The 19,382-nt window shown below is 52.8% G+C and overlaps 1 protein-coding gene across 1 annotated transcript; it reads right to left on the bottom strand.

The window, feature by feature from the left end:
* Positions 1-17,272: 17,272 nt before the first annotated feature.
* Positions 17,273-19,137, bottom strand: LOC119380336 (uncharacterized). Its single transcript, XM_037648980.1, has 3 exons — positions 18,925-19,137; positions 18,492-18,837; positions 17,273-17,658 (listed from the first exon to the last, which is right to left on the bottom strand). Exons 1-3 carry the CDS (start codon positions 19,135-19,137, stop codon positions 17,273-17,275), a joined length of 945 nt encoding a protein of 314 aa, XP_037504908.1.
* Between the last annotated feature and the right edge of the window lie 245 nt (positions 19,138-19,382).

The following is a 19,382-nucleotide window of genomic DNA, read 5'->3' as shown; positions in this document are numbered from 1 at the left end:
TTCGAAGATATCATGCTGGCGTTGTTCTACGTATCAGCCTAACGCTGTGCAGTCGGCAAGCAAGTGTTCGCAGTTACGCTTCTTGCAGTGTTCAGTTCTTCCACTTCAGTAATTTACCGAGACCAATTCAACACGCTAGTGAAATACACCAACATTTTAGTTTAATTCCTTCATCCATTGAGCACGTTAGGAGGGTTATACGTATGCGAACATGTCAATAATCCATTATGAAAACTTTACAACGCAAACAAACCAGACACAGAAGGAGCAGGACAAAAACTTGTTTCCTGCCCCTTATGCGCCTCGTTTGTCCTCGCTGCCAAGTTTTCATAATGAATCTATACCAACCAGTCCGGCTATCTACCCTTCTGCAATAATAACAATATCTGGGGTTTTACGTGCCAAAACCACGATACGATTATGAGGCACGCCGAAGTGCACGGCTCCGGAAATTTCGACCATATATGGTGTTCCTTTAACCTGCACTGGCATCGCACAGTACACGGGCCTCTAGCATTTCGCCTCCATCGAAATGGGGCCACCGCGGCCGACATTCGATCCCGCGACATTCGGGTCAGCGGTCAAGTACTTGCTAATTCATCGAAATTACGAGGAAGCGCACGAAATGAGCGAAATGAAAGGGTTGTCAGTAGGCGGTCGTATTGTCTTTTACTTGTCTTTCGTCGATTCGCTCCTTCACTTTTTAAAAGCAAAGCTGTTTAAACCGGCCGTAAAAACTTTGGTGTGTACAAAAAACTATCATCATCATGAACAGAATATGAGCCATAGAAATCGGGCAAATGTCACAACTCACCGCTACGCACCACTGGATTAACCCAGTGATAAACACATTGGCCGCACTTTTGAGCTTCGCTAAAACGTCGGAGTGCTTCAGCGGTACGTACAACAAGAGAATAGGGAACGGAAAAGGCAACGGCGGCTGCGAGAAGACCCCGAAGCGATGAAAGCCCTACGCGAACGACGACGTGCCCGTAAATCTATGGGAGGTGCAAACGCTCGGTTTCAGCGCGAGTTTCTGCCTCTGGAGTTTGGACATCCGTGCCGTGTGTGTGACTGTCCGTGGTTTAACTCGAACGTCTCTGCGCTGAGAAGCAACCTAGAAACAACCTAGCATCACCTAGCTGAAGCCTAGCAACAACCTAGAAGCAACCAGAGTAGACTTCAGAATCATCCAGTTTCGCTATTTCAAGCATTGCGGGACTTAGTGCAAGCTTCGCAATTTTTTTTCTTTCAAGGAAGCATAGATAAACCGAGTGCGTCTTGTCTACGTTTAACGTGTAATTGCCCGCAGGCGCTCAGATGATTCACAATCGAAGGATGTTTCTTCTCATTGTGAGTCAGCGGAAAGACATCGTTCTCGTCCCAAACTATAGTTTGGGACGAGAACACATCTCACGAATATTCCACAGGCACTAGAGATGTGAATTATCCAACATTCATTCAGTAATCCACTTGAATCTTAATCAACTCTCTTAAACGTATTTATAATGCTCCATTCTCAACTTTCAAATATGGACGCGTCTTATCGCGGCTCCCGCTTGCAGCCTGGCGAATGAGAGCATATTGTTGTTTTGAATGTTTATGTAGTGTGTAACGTAATAATAATAGTTGGGTAGTGGAGGGCTCCGGAAATTTCGACCACCTGGGATTCTTTAACGTGCACCTAAATCTAACTAGACGGGTATCTAGTATCTTGCTTGCATCGAAATGCGGCCACCGCGGCCGGGAATCGATTACACGACCTTCAGGTTAATGTTGTAGCGGACGACCTCGTCAAACACAGCCTGTATGGCGTCATCTGCGTCGTTTCTTGTACGGCCGTGTTGTACGCGAAGGTCACGTACGGAAGGATGGCGCCCCACGTCTTGTGTTCGACGTCGACGTACATGGCCAGCATGTCGGCGATGGTCTTATTTAGACGCTCGGCCAGGCTGTTCGTCTGTGGGTGGTACGCGGTGGTCCGGCGGTGGCTTGTGTGGCTGTATTGCAAGATCGCCTGAGTTAGATCAGCCGTAAACGCCGTACCTCTGTCGGTGATGAGAACCTCTGGGGCGCCGTGTCGAAGGACGATGCTCTCAACGAAGAACTTGGCTACCTCAGCGGCACTGCCTTTGGGCAGGGCTTTTGTTTCGGCGTAGCGGGTGAGGTAGTCGGTAGCCACGACGATCCATTTATTTCCGCAAGTCGACGATGGGAACGGCCCCAGGAGATCCATCCCGATCTGCTGGAATGGTCGCCGAGGAGGCTTGATCGGCTGAAGGAAGCCTGCTGGTCTTGTGGGCGGTGCCTTCCGTCGCTGACAGTATCGGCACGTCCTTACGTAGCGAGTGACGTCGGCGGCAAGGCGCGGCCAGTAGTACTTTTCCTGTACTCGTGCGAGCGTGCGGGAAAGTCCGAGATGTCCAGCCGTCGGGTCATCGTACAGGGCATGCAGAATATTTGGTCACAGTCCCGAAGGTACAACGATAAGGTAGCTGGCTCGGGCCGGAGAGAAGTTCTTCTTTACGAGGACGTTCGTTTTTCAAGAAGAATGATGCCAATCCTCGCCTGAATACTTGTGGGACAACGATGGCCCTGCCCTCCAGGTATTCCACTAGACCCTCCAGTTCAGGGTCGGCTCGCTGTCGTTCGGCGAAGTCGTCGGCACTTATGGCTCCCAAGAAGCTGTCATCATCCTGGTCGTCGCGCGGTGGTGGGTCGACGGCGGCACGAGACAAGCAGTCGGCGTCGAAGTGTTTCCTTCCGGACTTGTACACGACGGTAATGTAAAATTCTTGAAGTCTTAGGCTCCACCGTGCGAGGAGACCTGAAGGCTCCTTCAAGTTAGCTAGCCAACACAAGGCGTGATGGTCGCTCACAACTTTGAAGGGCCTGCCGTAGAGGTAGGGCCGAAACTTTGACGTAGCCCAGATGATGGCGAGGCACTCCTTTTCTGTTGTGGAATAGTTGGCCTCTGCCTTAGACAGACAGCGACCGGCTAGCATAACTGATAACCCTTTCCAGTCCGTCCGTCCGCTGCACAAGGACGGCGCCGAGTCCTACGCTGCTTGCATCGGTGTGAATCTCCGTATCGGCGTATTCGTTGAAATGCGCAAGTATCGGAGGCGTCTGCAGGCGTCGTTTCAGTTCATGAAATGCTTCGAGTTGCGCTGTTTGCCACCTGAATTCGACGTCGGTCTTCGTGAGCTGCGTTAGTGGCTCGGCGATCCGTGAAAAGTCTTTGACAAAGCGTCTGTAATAGGCGCAGAAGCCGAGAAATCGGCGCACGGCCTTCTTGTCGGTGGGTGGCGGGAAAGCGGCGATGGCAGCTGTTTTCTGCGGGTCTGGGCGCACTCCAGTCTTGCTGATCACGTGACCCAAAAACAAGAGCTCCTCGTACGCGAAGCGGCACTTCTCTGGCTTCACGGTGAGCCCGGAGTTCCTGACTGCTTGAAATACGGATTCAAGGCGCTGGAGGTGTTCGTCGAAGTTCGAGGAAAGCACAACGACGTCGTCCAAGTAAACAAGGCAAGTTTGCCACTGCAAGCCAGCTAATACTGTATCCATGACTCGTTGGAAAGTCGCAGGTGCCGAGCAAAGACCGAAGGGCATGACCTTGAGCCCGAAAAGGCCTCTCGGTGTTATGGCGGCAGTCTTTTCGCGGTCTCTCTCGTCGACTTCGATTTCCCAGTAGCCGGTCTTGAGGTCCATCAAAGAAAAGTACTTCGCGTTGTGAAGTCGATCTAGGGCGTCGTTTATACGTGGGAGAGGGTACACATCCTTTTTCGTGATTTTGTTCAGGCGACGATAATCGACGCAGAAACGTAGGGTCCCATCCTTCTTCCTCACTAACACCACAGGTGACGCCCACGGACTCTTGGACGGCTGGATGATGTCATCGCGAAGCATTTCGTCGACCTGTTTCTTGACGGCCTCGCGTTCTCGCGTCGAAACTCAGTATGGGCTCTGACGGATTGGTCGGGCACTTTCTTCTGTTATGATGCGATGTTTCGCGACTGGGGTCTGTCGAATTCTTGACGACGACGAGAAACAGTCCTTGTATTGCAGGAGCAGGGTTTTGAGCTGGTCTTGCTTGACCTTCGGAAGGCTCGGGTTGACGTCAATATCTGGTTCGGGACCTCGATTCGTCGAAGCAGGTTCGGCAGCATCGAAGAGGGCGAAAGCATTGCTGGCAGCCACACATTCATCGATGTAGGCGACCGTCGTACCAATGTTGAGGTGCCTATATTCGTGGCTGAAGTTTGACAGCACTATTTTTGCTTTACCGTCACGCAGCTCGGCCATACCTCTTGCGACGCAAATTTGACGGTTCAGGAGTAGGTGCTGATCGCCCTGGATGACGCCTTCAAGGTTCGCAGGTTTTTCGGTGCCAACGGAAATAATGACGCTGGAGCGCGGCGGAACGGCCACCTGCTCTTCTATCACATTCAATGCATGGTTCCCTGGCGTCGCGTGGGGTAGGAACGCTTTGTCTGAGGTTAGTATTATCGACTCAGACATCAGGTCGATGACGGCGCCGTGGACACTTAGGAAGTCCATTCCAAGTAACACATCCCTGGAGCAGTTCTGTAGGATTACAAAGCTTGCAGGATAAGTCCGGTTATTGATGGTGACTCTCGTCGGGCAGATACCAATCGGCCTTATCACGTGGCCTCCAGCTGTCCGGATTTCGGGTCCACTCCAAGCGGTCTTTACTTTCTTCAGCTTGGTGGCGAATGACCCATTGGCGACGGAATAGTCGGCCCCAGTGTCGACGAGAGCGGTGACGTTGTGGCCGTCGAGGAGAACGTCGAAGTCGATATTCCGTCGCCTTGCATTGAGGTTAGGTCGCGGCGTCGGATCACGGCTGCGTCGATTTGTTGCGGTGCTTCCATGCTGCGTCGTCAGGTCTTCTTTGGTCCGCGAGGTTTCGTCGGCAGGGCTTCGTCTGCTTCGCGTCGTGTTCTGCAGGTCTCGTCGCGTTGTCATCGTCGGCGGCCGCGGAGGATCTTCGGCGTTTCGTCGTACAGCAACCGCACCTCCATCGGTTGCTGCCCTTAGTTTCCCGGACACGGTGTTGCGTCTGGGGTCGCGGTTCCGTTGCCCAGCTTAGGATACGGGCCGTGGTACCCTTTTTGCTGTCACCGTGGTTGCGACTCGGGTAGCGTGGATGTGGGACCACGAGTGGATGTCGTGCTTGAAGCCGTCATGAGAGCCAGAGGAAAGATGAAAAAACTTTATGTACAGAATTTACATGTTTTGAAAACTCCGACCACAAGCCTGCCAGCCAGACATCGTCGGCTGGGGCGTCTCTTTCACAACTGGCCGGCACGGCCTTTCAAAACGGGAGCAGCCTCTTGTGTCGTCCTCTCTAGGCAGGCGCTGCCCGGTCTCTCTCTCCTTTGAAGTCGGGCCGCCCCCTTGCCAGCCGGACCGTCGTCTTCCCAGCCGCGCCCTTGTTCCCTCGCAGGCGTTGAGTGCGCCATGGCCTGTCTCCTCCGCCCCCCCCCCCCCCCCCCCCCAGGATGCTGCCTTCAGCCGTTGGGCAGGGTGAAGAGTTACGACTGGCGTCAGTTGTCGGTGCCGGCTGGGCGATGACGCTGTTTTCCCGGATACCTCTTTTCTGGGAAGTCGGCGGCATGGTGGCCGCTGGGTTGAGGCACAACAACGGGCTAGGCCACCGCCCCCGGTTTGGGCCAGTGTACTGCCGGCGGTGCGGTAACATGTAGCGGCCGGGCAACGGCGCGCGGGAAGGTCGTTGTTCTTGCCACTATGTTCCGGTGAGGTAGTCGTCGATGTCGCGAGGCCATTCCCCTGGCTGCGGGTGCGGCGCGTTGGTGGTGAATGCGCGTAGCCCCATCTGTCGGTACTGGCAGCGGCGGTACATGTGGCCGGCCTCCCCGCAGTGGTAGCAGAGCGGGCGGTTATCAGGGGCGCGCCAAACGTCGGTATTCCTTGGGGTGTAGCGCTGGCCGACAGGTGGGCGGTAGGGCGTCGATGGTGGCAGCGGTGGCGGCGGTGTCTGGTGACGGGACTGCCTCGATGCGGTGTCTTGACGTGGACGCGGCGCGGGAGCGAAGCGTCGGGCTGCAGCAGCGTAGCTCATGGCTTGCGGCTGAGGCTGTGGCGGTTCAAGGGTGCCCAGCGACTGTTGGATTTCTGCGCGAACGACGTTTGCGATCGATTCCACAGGCTGTGGTGAGGGTAACAGCTTGCGCAGTTCCTCCCGCACGATCGCTCGGATCGTTTCGCACAGGTCGTCGGAACCGAGAGCATGAACAGCTGGGCTGTCTTGAATCGATCGGCGATTATACTGGTGGGTGCGCATTTCCAGAGTGCTCTCGATCGTTGTGGCCTCGGGGACGAATTCCTGGACTGTCTTGGGTGGGTTTCGCATGAGCCCAGCGAAGAGCTCTTGCCTTACTCCTCACATGAGGAAACGAACCTTCTTCTCCTCGGTCATCTTAGGGTCGGTGTGGCGGATGAGTCTGGTCATTTCTTCCGCGAAGATTGTCACCTTTTCGTTCGGGAGCTCGACCCGTGTTTCCATTAATGCGGCGGTCCTTTCCTTTCGCCCGACGCTTGTGAACGCTGCGACGAAGCTGGTCCGGAAGATGCCCTACCTTGTCAGGGTAGACTCCCTGTTCTCGAACCAGGTCCTGGCACTGTCTTCCAACGCGAAGTACACATAGTGTAACTTGTCGTTATTGTCCCTGTAGCTGAAAGCCGCAGTCTTCTCGTACGACTCGAGCCACGATTCTGGGTACCCACATGATGATCCCCGAAATATCGGCGGCTCCCTTGGCTGCTGCATCATGATCGTGGGTGGTGGCGCAGTGGCTGTCATGGTGCTTGTCGTCGTCGCGGTCTTGGTCTTGTCAGGTAGGGGTCCGTATTCTGGCGGGAGACCTTGCTGCCTGCGGCTGGCTCGCTGGTTGGCATCGATGTCCCCTTGACGGTGTGGGCTTGGCTCACGGTTGGAGAGGGGCGTACGGTACATGGACCGGGAAGCACCTCCACCAGATGTCACGTGGTCGTGACGCTGAGGAAACAGGCGGCGTGTCCAAAATGAAACTTTTTATTTGGCTGAACTTGTGGCCTTGAAACGGAAAGTTAGTTAGTTAAAAGACTTTATTTGTTCATCCGGTGGACGACTATCCCAACCCTGCGAGGGGAGGATCATCGCGATGCGGCCAGCCACACATCACCTCAGCGTGACGTCCTCTACTCGGCGAGCAGCCCTCGCTACTCCCGCCTTCTTCTGGCACTCGCGCCTGCCCCTGTGCTGGGGTGGTAGCGAGCACCTGGCGCTTTCACTCGGGCGCTGCTTTTCGAGGGCAAGCGAAATCCACTGGACGGCCCTTGTCTGTTCTTTCCGTTGGTCGCTTCCCGCGGCGGCCGCAAGCCACGGCGGGAGCGTCGTCACTGTCCTTACCTCCCTCAGATTCTGTTCACAATCCCACAAAATGTGGGCCGCAGTAGCTCTTTCCGATCCACACACGCAACACAAGTCACTTGCATATAGGCTGGAACACACGTGCTTCATGAGCACGCGCGTGGGTAGCGACCCAGTTTGCAGTTGCCGGAACGTCACCGCCTCGCTTCTGGTCAGGCCCGGGTGAGGTGGGGGCATAGTCCTGCGCCCCCTAGTCTGTGCCATTTCAGCAATTCACTGTATTCTGTCATCCTGTCTTTCGCCTCGAACCAGCACTCCTCTGTCGAGTCCGCCGGTTGGGCGGCGCGGTATGTGAAACCTCGCGCCGCTCGTTGGCCGTCTCATTGTGGTTCACGTTGCCGCGGGGCGACACGTCCCTACCCATGTGGGCCGGGAACCACTTGATTGTCACCGTTCTTTCCGCTAGGTTCACCGCGCGCAGCACCCGCACTGCTGCCACTCATACTCTGCCTCTGGCGTAGTTCCGCACCGCGGTCCTGGAATCACTCAGCACGGTCGTGCATCCGGGGTCGGCGATGATGATGATGATATGTGGTGTTTAATGGCGCAAGGGCCAATTGATGGCCAAAGAGCGCCAGTTCATGGGACAAAGGATGTGAACAATGGTTGCGGTAAGTAGCTGTATAGGGGCTTTAAAATTCCTCGCGCTAAAGGCGGGTAAAACATATATATATATATATATATATATATATATATATATATATATATATATATATATATATATATTGTGAGCGCTGACTATATAGTTCATCTTCATCTGTACAGAAACCATTGTAATCATCATCTTCGTTTGTCACGCGGGCTGCGCCGCTTTGGGACATTGAAATATAACCTTTCGATTACCGAACTGGGCGTCGTCTCATAAGTGGTGGAGGTGCGGGGTAATTATTGGGACGAGGCCCACAAACTACGCTACGTTCCTTTTTACCTCAGGGAAGTGGCTAAAACCTGGTTCCACAACCATGAAAGTGACTTTCCTGATTGGGCAGCCTTCACGGCGCAACTCCGTCAGATATTTGGTACATCTGCAGGACGCTCTGAGGTAGCCAAACAGAAGCTCGCAACCCGCATCCAAGGGCCCGACGAATCATATACGTCGTATATTGAAGACGTTCTGGCTCTCTGTCGCCGTGCCCAGAGTGACATGACGGAGGCCGATCGCATCCGTCACATACTGAAAGGCGTGAACTCTGTGGCCTTCAATGCTCTCGTCATTCAGAGCCCAAATACAGTTCAGGACATAATCACCACATGCCAACGCCTGGACGTGCTCTATTCCATGCGCCTTCCACACGCCTCCTCTGACGCTCGCTTTGTTGGAGAACAAGAATTGCGAGCCCTGATCCGCACCATTGTCAGAGAGGAACTTCACGGTCTTGTTCCGGGCAACACAGCCACTTCGCCTGTCCGCTCTCCTCCTCCCAACCTGCGTGAAATTATCAAGGACGAACTGGCATCGATGACAAGCGTCACACGTGCCCCGTCTCCTGTACCTTTTCGCATGCCTTCGTACGCAGAAGTTGCATCACGGGCCCCTGCACCAATGTCATCTGCGCCTGCGGACGTTCCGTGCGACCATTTGGCTTCGATGGCAGCACAGGCACAAGGGCAACCACACTACTCTACCTGGCGTCCTTCGCGCCCCGTCTGTTTCTACTGTGGCATACGGGGCCATATATCCCGTTTCTGCCGCCGCCGTCAGCAGGATGAACGACGTGGCTATTCTGCTTATGAAAGAGACTTTGCCCCAAGATCTGATGCCTACGCTCCAGCACCGTATCCATCCTCCTCACGTCGGTCGCCCTCACCTCCACTGCCCCAAGCCATGCCTCGTCCTTCTCGTTCACCTCGCCGCCGTTCTCCGTCACCATTTCGGCGTACGACATCACCCTTGCGTCCTGCTCCGATCTCTCTGGACAGCCACTCGGAAAACTAGAAGCTGCAGTTTTTGGAGGGGAAACTGCTCGTTGTCGAAACGTCACAACTCCTCCGTCTCGCCCAGCAAATTTACTGCCTGTTTGTGTGGAAGGTGTTTGTGTTGACGCCCTTGTAGACACTGGAGCCGCAATTTCAGTCATTAACCGCGAATTGTGTTTTCGTCTACGGAAAGTGCAAACTCCTTATGTCGGTCCCCTGTTATGCGGCGCTAATGACAATCCGATTTGCCCGACCGGACAGTGTACTGCGCGCGTTCTCATCGACGGAGTCCGCCATCATGTACAGCTGGCTGTGCTTTCTTCATGCGCTCATCAGATAATCTTAGGCTGGGACTTCCTATCGGCTTCGTCGGCTGTCATTTCTTGCGGTCAACCTCTCATTCGTATTACGGACACTGAGCTTTCTTCTGCTGCCGATTTTTCACCGCCCAACCTTGTCACAGCTGCGGATTTTCTCCTGCCTTCAGGGCAAGAACGTGTACTTACGATCAGGTCACGAGACGTTATAGATGGCGACGCGGTGGTTACACCTTGCCAGCGCTGTATTTCTCGAGGCATCGCCATCGCATCTTGTCTAGTGCGGTTCACACGTGGTTATGCAAGCATCACCGCCTACAACACGACGCCAGAAGCCCTACTGCTGCCAGAGGGGACTACTGTTGCCAGCATTACCGAAGACGCACCGGTATGTGTCGTTACTGTTTCAACTGACTCGTCATTTCCACAATGTACGCCCGCGGAAGGTTCATCGCGTGCTCTAAAGGCCACTTTGAGTACAGATCTCAATCCGACCCAGACTGATGCCTTGCTGACCATATTAATGAAACACAACGCTTGCTTTGACGTTTGTTCCGATGGCCTGGGTCAAACAACAGTGGCCGCTCATCGCATCGACACAGACGGATCTCGTGTCATTCGTCGCCGCCCTTACCGTGTATCAGCTTCTGAACGCAAAGTTATAGAAGAACAAGTCAACGATATGCTCGCACGCAACATTATCAGGCCTTCGGCAAGCCCGTGGTCTTCTCCTGTTGTGCTCGTTAAAAAAAAGGATGGCTCGGTGCGATTTTGCGTTGATTATAGAGCGCTGAACAATATTACTCGTAAGGACGTCTATCCTATGCCTCGGATCGACGACGCTCTTGATACTTTACAAGGTGCCGAGTACTTTTCGAGCCTCGACTTGCGCTCTGGTTATTGGCAGATCCCGATGCACGAGTCCGATAAAGAGAAGACTGCATTTGCCACACCTGATGGACTCTTTGAATTCAATGTAATGCCTTTTGGCCTCTGCAATGCCCCAGCCACATTCGAACGAATGATAGATACGGTACTGCGTGGATTAAAATGGAAGACCTGCCTTTGCTACCTGGACGACATCGTCATCTTTTCATCCAGCTTCTCACAGCACCTGGAACGGCTAGACGAAGTTCTGACCTGTCTAGCTAAGGCCGGTCTCCAGCTAAACACTAAGAAGTGTCGGTTTGCCAGCCGCAGCATCAAGGTATTAGGTCACGTTGTCAGCAGGCATGGCATTGAGCCCGATCCCGACAAAGTTGCTGCAGTACTGCACTTTCCTACACCAACCACACCTAAAGACCTTCGCAGCTTCCTCGGCTTAGCGTCGTACTTCCGCCGCTTTGTGCGTGATTTCGCCACTATTGCAGCTCCTTTGCACAAGCTTTTGACCGCGAGCGCACCTTTTGTCTGGTTGGATGAATGCGCAGCCGCTTTTCACACTCTCAAGCGATGCCTCACATCGCGGCCAGTGCTTCGGCATTTCGACCCTGCGGCGTCTACTGTCCTACACACTGACGCAAGTGGACATGGCATCGGTGCCGTCCTGCTGCAGCGGAACCACGCTTCCGAAGAACAAGTCGTGGCCTACGCGAGCCGCACTCTTTCTCCTGCTGAGCGAAATTACAGCATCACCGAACAAGAATGCCTCGCCGTCGTGTGGTCCGTACAAAAGTTTCGCCCTTATTTATACGGCCGGCATTTCACAATCGTCACTGACCATGCTCTGTGTTGGTTATCGTCTCTCAAGAATTTGTCGGGACGCCTTGGCCGTTGGGTACTGCGTTTGCAAGAGTATGACTACAGTGTCACATATAGGTCGGGTCGGCAACACCAAGATGCTGACGCTTTGTCGCGGTGCCCGCTCTCGCCAAGCGCCCAAGTGTCGCCTTCAATCTGTTCATCACCAACCAGCCAAGTGACCAAGCAGACGGCCGGTAGTCCGAAAGAGTCCGTTGCCTCAGTGGACATTCTTTCATCCACAGATCTCACCTCGCTCCAACATGCAGATACATACTGCCGCACAATCATCGATCGGCTTACAGGCTTATCCCGTGCCCCCAACAGCCGCTTAAGACGACAGCTTGAACGTTTTAAACTTCGAGATGGAACGTTATGTAGGCACATTTACCACCCTCTCGGTAACCAATGGGTTCCAGTCGTCCCTCGTTCACTTCGTCTCCAGGTTTTACAAGCCCTGCACGACGACCCGACAGCTGGCCACTTGGGTTTTCACAAGACTTACGAGCGCATCAAAACTCGGTGCTTTTGGCCTGGCCTCTCAACAAGTGTGGCGAAGTACGTCGGTTCCTGCGCCTCATGCCAACACCGAAAACGTACACATCTTTTCCCGCAGGCCATTTACAACCTCTGCCGTGCCCGTCCGCTCCCTTTGACTTCGTGGGCATCGACTTATACGGACCCCTCCCGCTTACGCCAGCCGGTCACCGCTGGATTGTTACTGCCGTGGACCACCTAACTCGCTACGCGGAGACGGCAGCTCTTCCCTCTGGTGCTACCTCGGAAGTAGCCGATTTTGTCCTGCGCGCCATTATTTTGCGCCACGGTGCCCCTCGTGTTCTCCTTAGTGACCGTGGCAAGACATTTCTTTCCCATGTTCTTGCTGAAGTCCTCCAGGCCTCTAACACCGTACATAAGACCACACCAGCATATCATCCGCAAACAAATGGTCTTACAGAGCGTTTTCACCGAACTTTGGCCGACATGATATCCATGTATGTTCAGCCAGATCACAAAAACTGGGACACTGTACTCCCTTTCGTCACGTTTGCACATAATACTGCCACACAACGCACGACGAATTACAGCCCGTTTTTCCTCGTGTTTGGCCGTGAACCGACTTTTGTTCTGGACACCACATTTTTATCCACGCCCTCTGTTCCATCTTCGTCCCTTCCAGAAGAGTTCGCTGCTCGCGTCGCCCGCTGCCGTGAAATTGCCCGCGCCAACACTGCTACCATTCAGGACAAGAGGAAAGTCCGTTTTGACGCGAAACGTCGAGTTGTTTCGTTCCGTCCAGGCGACGAAGTCCTCCTGTGGACACCTGTTCGTACCCCTGGGCTCTGTGAAAAATTTCTTCATAGATATCTCGGTCCATACACCGTGCTGGAAAGGACATCTGCCGTGAACTATCGCGTCGCTCCAACCAGCGCGGCTACTGATCGTCGTCGCCGCAGCACCGAGATCGCTCATGTCTCTCGCCTGAAACCATATATTCGGCGCTCCTACCCTTAACCTGCTGCCCGCTTTCGCGAAGGGGGAAAATAGTGTGAGCGCTGACTATATAGTTCATCTTCATCTGTACAGAAACCATTGTAATCATCATCTTCGTTTGTCACGCGGGCTGCGCCGCTTTGGGACATTGAAATATAACCTTTCGATTACCGAACTGGGCGTCGTCTCATAATATATATATATATATATATATATATATATATATATATATATATATATATATATATATATATTAAAGTCATGAGAGTGACGTGAAATATGCGTAGTGGAATGAATGACAAGTGGTCGCAAGAATAAAACTGAAGATATGACATCAGCACGAATGCCTCGTCAATGCCCTTGAGTCCAAGGGCCGCGAGGCAAGTGCTGTCTTTAACGTATTCACCGCAGCAGCGACCTCTGCTTAGAGGCCGTGCTACGGTTCACCTTGATATATGGCATGAAAACTCTGTACATCGTTTAAAAAAGCAGACTGTGACTGATATGTAAAAAGCGGGTCCCTACCGATGAACATTGAAGGATGAAGTGGAAATTGCTGTCGATAGGGTAATGAAAAGTGTTTTTTTCTGATAGCATCGAGTTCCTTGCACTGGATGAGGACGTGAAGGACAGTGAGTGGCTGACCACATCTATCACACAAAGGTGGTTCGCCACCGGACAGAAGGTGTGTGTGTGTACTGTATGTGTGACCGATCCTAAGTCTGCAGAGTGTAACTTCTGTGTGGCGTGATTTTGATATTGGCGGCCAATTACCTAGATGCGGTTTGACAACGTGTAGCTTATTTCGTGTATGCATATCCCATGTGGTCTGCCAAAAGGCTCTGAGCTTTCTTTTCAGGAAGTGTTTTAGGTCTATGTGGGGGAATAGCTAAGGATGTATTGTGACTGTTTTCCTGGGCGGATGCTGCTAGCTGGTCCGCCAACACGTTGCCTTGAATCTCGCGGTGCCCTGGCACCCAGCACACTACGAGGTGTTGTTCGAGTGCGTAGATCGTGCTTAAGCGAGAATACAGCGAGACAAAGACGGGGTTTCTGTGTCTTTTCAGAGTTTTTAAAGCTTTTACCACGCTTAGAGAATCTGTGTAAATCACTGCCTTTTGTAGTTTTAATTGTTGAACGTGTTTAACGGCCGCAAGTATCGCGTAAGCTTCTGCCGTGAAGATAGTTGATTCAGGGTGTAGAATACCGGAATCCGTAAAGGATGGCCCAACGGCTGCGTAAGACACAGAAGTATTGGACTTTTAGGCGTCTGTAAAGAATTCTGCACAAGTGTATTTGTGTTGTAGTTCAAGGAAGTATGTACGGATATGTGCAATAGGCGCGTGTTTCGTTACTTTCATGAAAGAAAGATCGCAGTCTATAAGCTGCTACTGCCACAGCGGTAGTTGTGCAGCAGGAGCCAATAGACAGTGTTCGGAAAGCGGCACACCCGTTTCCTCAGCTAAGCCCCTCACACGAAGTGAGTAGGGCTGTCGCACCGAAGGACGGTGGTCGAAAAGGGCAGAACTAGATATATCATTAATTGTGGGGTGTGAGGGGTGTTCGTTGTCTGCGTTCACTTTGAGATAGTATAGAAACGACATGTAAGATCGCTGCAGGTGGAGCGACAACTCGTTCGATTCGACATAGGCTTTCCACGGGGCTGGTGCGAAAAGCACCCGCAGAAAAATTTGGCAGATCCCGCGTACCGTGGGAGTCGATGCTATGAGAAGCATGCGGCGGGAAGGTGACTGTGGCGTAATTTTTTTTATTGAGCGAAACGTTACAAAATGACGCTAAAGATTTGTATAAATTTTATACGCACACATATATGTTGAAGAGCCGCATATGTGTTATATAACCAGTTGTTTACAGTTGCGTAACGCTGCCAACGACAACGTGGGTATTACCAACACCAGAAGCGGTAAGCTGAAGTGCTTATACTTGGCCCTTATGAAGGAGAACGCACGCACGTTTCACGAACGTGCATGTGTGGAAGAGGTTCTTGACAGTTCTTAAACAAGGTCATCATCATCGTGATCAGTGAGCACCAGCAGCGGGTCATGACTTGTTATCGGATCTGGTCGTGATCGCGGTGACGAGAGGTCCATGTGTAGTGAAGTATGAGGTATAGTGCAATTGCTGTAAATTGTGGATGCCTCGGCCATTTCGTCGACAAAGTGTCTGTCGCTAGAGCCAGCGACATGTCGGAACCTGAAGTTTCCCTTCGCGTTGGTGAGGTATAGGCCGTTGAGACTGGTAGGCCTGGATAGCGTTACGTAGCCCAACATCAGTAGATGGCGCTTGTCGTATTCCTAGACTACCTGAGCGTATACGTGCCCTACGTAGCCTAGTCTACGAAGCGGCTGTCAATCAATCTGTCATCATCCTCGGTCAGCATGAGGCCATCGTCCAGCCTCGTAAGAAGTGAAGAGGACACTGCGTCGTTCTGGCGGACTAAGAGCACTTTACGATGCGATGATGTGAATATCATACGTAACTTTCGTTAATATATTCCTCCGGGGTCGAGTAATGCTTCAATATAGCTTGCTGAATCATAGGAATACAAATGTAATGTTTATTAGACTGCTATAAAAGCGGAGCCAACACTGGAACCACATACGTTAATCTGATATGACGCCTGAATCGTAGGAGTACATATGTAGTGTTTATTGCTTTCTTGTCAAATTAGATAGCCACCACCACAACCACAATTGACGTTGCACTGGCATTACGCCTGCACAGGCTGTTTTTACAAACCATTTTATAGATCTGGTGTGGCTCTGTGGTAGAATACCTGATTGCCACGCGGAATGCTTGGGTTCGATTCCTACTGGGATCCTAATTTTCATTCTTTCCATTCGTCGGGCCAACGCTGCCGATGTCGGTTTTTCTTAACGCTGTCGCATTCAAGTTACCAATGTCTGTTCTCGCCGTTCCTGGGTAGATATAAACTGTTAATCACCTGTGGCGCATGCCCGTACACCGTGGCCCGTGGTAAACGGGTATGTGCCACACGTGTCTAGAGGAAAGGGTTTGACGACGTACGCGACAGGATTTTCACATTATTCATGTCATGACCCGACAGTCATATTCGTCAAATCCTCTTACCCTCCCATGCCAATTTTGGTCTACACAAAGTTAACGAGGCGATCGTGAGAGCACCCAGACGTAGGCGGCTAGATAGATAGATAGATAGATAGATAGATACGTAGATAGAAACGCTCAAAATGCCAAAGGTTCGTTAAGAAATGCTTCGCATTTAATACGAATGCCCGAGTGGTGGACAGGGTCAAGCATCTTCAACGCGCTTGGTGTCGCAGACTGATATATTATCGCCCCATAATCTAGGCGCGTGCGTATGAGGCTTTTATAAAGATTCATCAGACACTTCTTGTCACTACCCCACGTAGTGCGTGACAATACCTTTAGAATATTCATGGTTTTTATGCACTTGTTCTTTATATACTTTTTGTGTGATATGAAGCTTAGTTTCGTGTCTAGAAATACGCCGAGGAATTTATACTCCGTTTTCACAGGTAGCCGCTGACCATGCAGATCAATATCTGGATCGGGATGTAGGCCTCTCTTTCTTGAGAATAATACGCAAGCACTTTTTTGCCGTTCTCGTCTGCCCATTTGGTTACCTTGTTTAAACCAAGTTGCACCTGCCGCTCGCACATTGAAAGGTTGCAAGATTTATAACCGATCTGCACGTCGTCGACATATGTGCAATAAAACATATTCCGTGGAATACACAGACGTAGGGAATTCATTTTATAATAAAAAGTGTGCAACTCAGGACACCACCTTGCGACACTCCAGTTTCCTGGACAAATATTCGGGACAAGACATTACCCACTCGAACACGGAACGTGCGATTGGACAAATAGCTTTCGATTATGGTCAACATCTTTCCTCGGACACCTAAGTGGGATAGGTCTCTTAATATTCCAAAGCGCCATGTGGTGTCGTAGGCCTTTTCCATATCGAGGAACACCGAAAGGAAGAATTGCTTGTGAACAAAAGCGTCGCGAATTTGTGCCTCGATACGGATAAGGTGGTCAGAGGTAGATCTACCCTCTCGAAAACCGCACTGGTATGGGTCAAGTGATTTGTTTGCTTCGAGGAAATGTATAAGTCGGCGGTTTATCATCTTTTCAAAAGGTTTACACAGGCAGCTTGTTAGTGTAATGGGCCTGTAGCTCGCAACGGAGGATGGGCCCTTGCCCTGTTTTAGAATAGGAATAATAATGGCTTCTTTCCAGGCCGAGGGGATTTCACCGGAAAACCGAACAGCATTATATAGGGAAAGGAGGGTTTTTTTGTGTTTCAGATGGCAGGTGTTTCAACGAGAAGGGATCGTGATTTTCTCACGATCCCTTCTCGGTTCTCGCTCCTTCTTTTTCACTCCCTTCGGTGGCACCACCAGTAGCTCCGACTTGCTCGGTGAGCACACCAGCCCCGAGCCGTCCAGTTGCTCCTCGATGGCGTCCACCGCCGCCTGCAGTGTGTCTTCAATGTGGGCGTGGCTACCTCTCTTGACCCAGAGCGTGATATCGTCGGCGTAGATCGCGTGCCTGACCGCGCTGACGCGCGAGAGCCGTTCGGCCACTCCGATCATCACTAGGTTGAACAGCGGTGGCGAGATGACCGACCCTTGCGGAGTCCCCACGCTGCCCAGCTTCTTCTCCGGTAGCTGAAGGTCGCCCGCGTGTATTTCAACCGTGTGACCTGACAGAAAATCCCTGATGTATCTGTACTAGAGGTGTGCACGGGCTCCGGGTAGCCCGAAAGCCCGAGCCCGACCCGGCCCGCGGGCCGGGCTCGGGCGGGCCGACGTATTTTCACCTCGGGCCCGGGCCGGGCTCGGGCTGCTTGGAGTTTTATCGGGCCGGGCTCGGGCCCGGCGCAAGGCCCGACTCAAGCCCGAAACATAGAGAATGAGCGGGAATTGTTTTCCAGGACGCATACAGCGCCTTTTCCGCTTTTCCTTTCCATTGCAGAATGTAGCAGTTACAAAAGATGAGCTCTCCGATTATCTCTCTCTGGAATCGCCGTCCTGTCCATCTGAAGTTTTTGTTTTCTGGAAAAAACAAACAGCAGAGATATGCCAAGCTTGCCAGGCTGGCAAAAAGATATTAGCAATTCCGGCGACGAGTGCAAGACGCGCACGTAACTTCAGTTCGGCGGGCTACATAATGCAAAAGCGCCGCACATCGTTGAAGCCGGAATCGGTGGACTGCTTGCTGTTTTTGCACGACAATTTGTAATCTGTGCGATAGAGACTGTTCGTCGTGTATCGTTTGATCATATTTTATATGCTCAATAAAATGCCAAATTACCGGAAAACGATGTTTTGTTTTCACAGCGAACCTTCAAAAAGCCGGGCCGGCCGGGCCGGGCCGGGCTCGGGATTGTGTTTTCGTACGTCGGGCCGGGCCGGGCGGGCTCGCAGCCCTTTGCCGTTGGGCTCGGGCGGGCCTTCGACGAAGTCGGCGGGCCGGGGCCGGGCTCGGGCTCAGAAATACGGCCCGTGCACAGCTCTAATATGTACAACCGCTCGCCCATGTTCAGCCTCGACACCTGCACCAGGATCGCAGAGTGCGTCACCTTATCAAAGGCGCTCTGCAGGTCCAGGCCGAGCACGGCCCGGTTATCCCTCGACCTGGTGTTGTCGTCCAAAATCTCACTCTTGAGCTGGATCATAGCGTCCTTGGTGCCCAGCTGGCTCCTGAAGACGATGACCGTGTTCGGGTAGAGCCCCGACTCCTCCGGGTACAGCTGCCACCTGTTCATCAGGACGTGCTTCAGCACCTTGCCCACGCAGGACGTGAGGTAGATGGGCCGGAGGTTCCCAATGTCCGGCGGCTTGCCCGGCTTTAGAATCAGAATGGTCTTGGCCGCCTTCCACTGTCGGGGGAGCGTCCCAGCCCGCCAGCACCGGTTCTAGTAGTCTGTCAGGCTCTCGATCGCCGACTCGCCGAGATTCTTCAGCACCTTGTTCGTCACTCGATCTGGGCCTGCCGCCGATCTGGTGTTGAGGTCATGCACGGCCACTCTAACCTCCCATACCTCAATGTCCATGTCCAGGCTCGAGTTGGCCACACCCTGGTAGTCCGGGTGATGCACCTCCGGGGTGGCCAGCAGGTACCTGGCGTCCATACCCCTTCGCACCTCGTCCTCCCCGCATTCCGTGATCGCTGCGTGCATGATCCTGGTTAACCGGTCTCGCTGGTGCGACTTGGTCTTGGTTTCGTCCAGGAGGTGCCACAGCAGGGTTCACGTCTTGCCGCAGTGCATCTGCCCGTCCGCCGCGCTGCATGCCTCGTGCCATCGCTGGGCGCACAGCGTTTTGCAGTGGGCCTCGGTTACTCGGTTCAGCTCCGCTATCTTCTTGCGGAGCTTCCTGTTGGTACGTTGCGCTTTCCATCTCGTCAGGAGGGCCTGCTTGGCCT

The sequence above is a fragment of the Rhipicephalus sanguineus genome, chromosome 1 (assembly GCF_013339695.2).
Source record: "Rhipicephalus sanguineus isolate Rsan-2018 chromosome 1, BIME_Rsan_1.4, whole genome shotgun sequence".
Classification (NCBI taxonomy): Eukaryota; Metazoa; Arthropoda; class Arachnida; order Ixodida; family Ixodidae; genus Rhipicephalus; species Rhipicephalus sanguineus.
The sequence above is the reverse complement of the archived record's forward strand: the minus strand, read 5'-3'. Positions and strand labels throughout refer to the sequence as shown.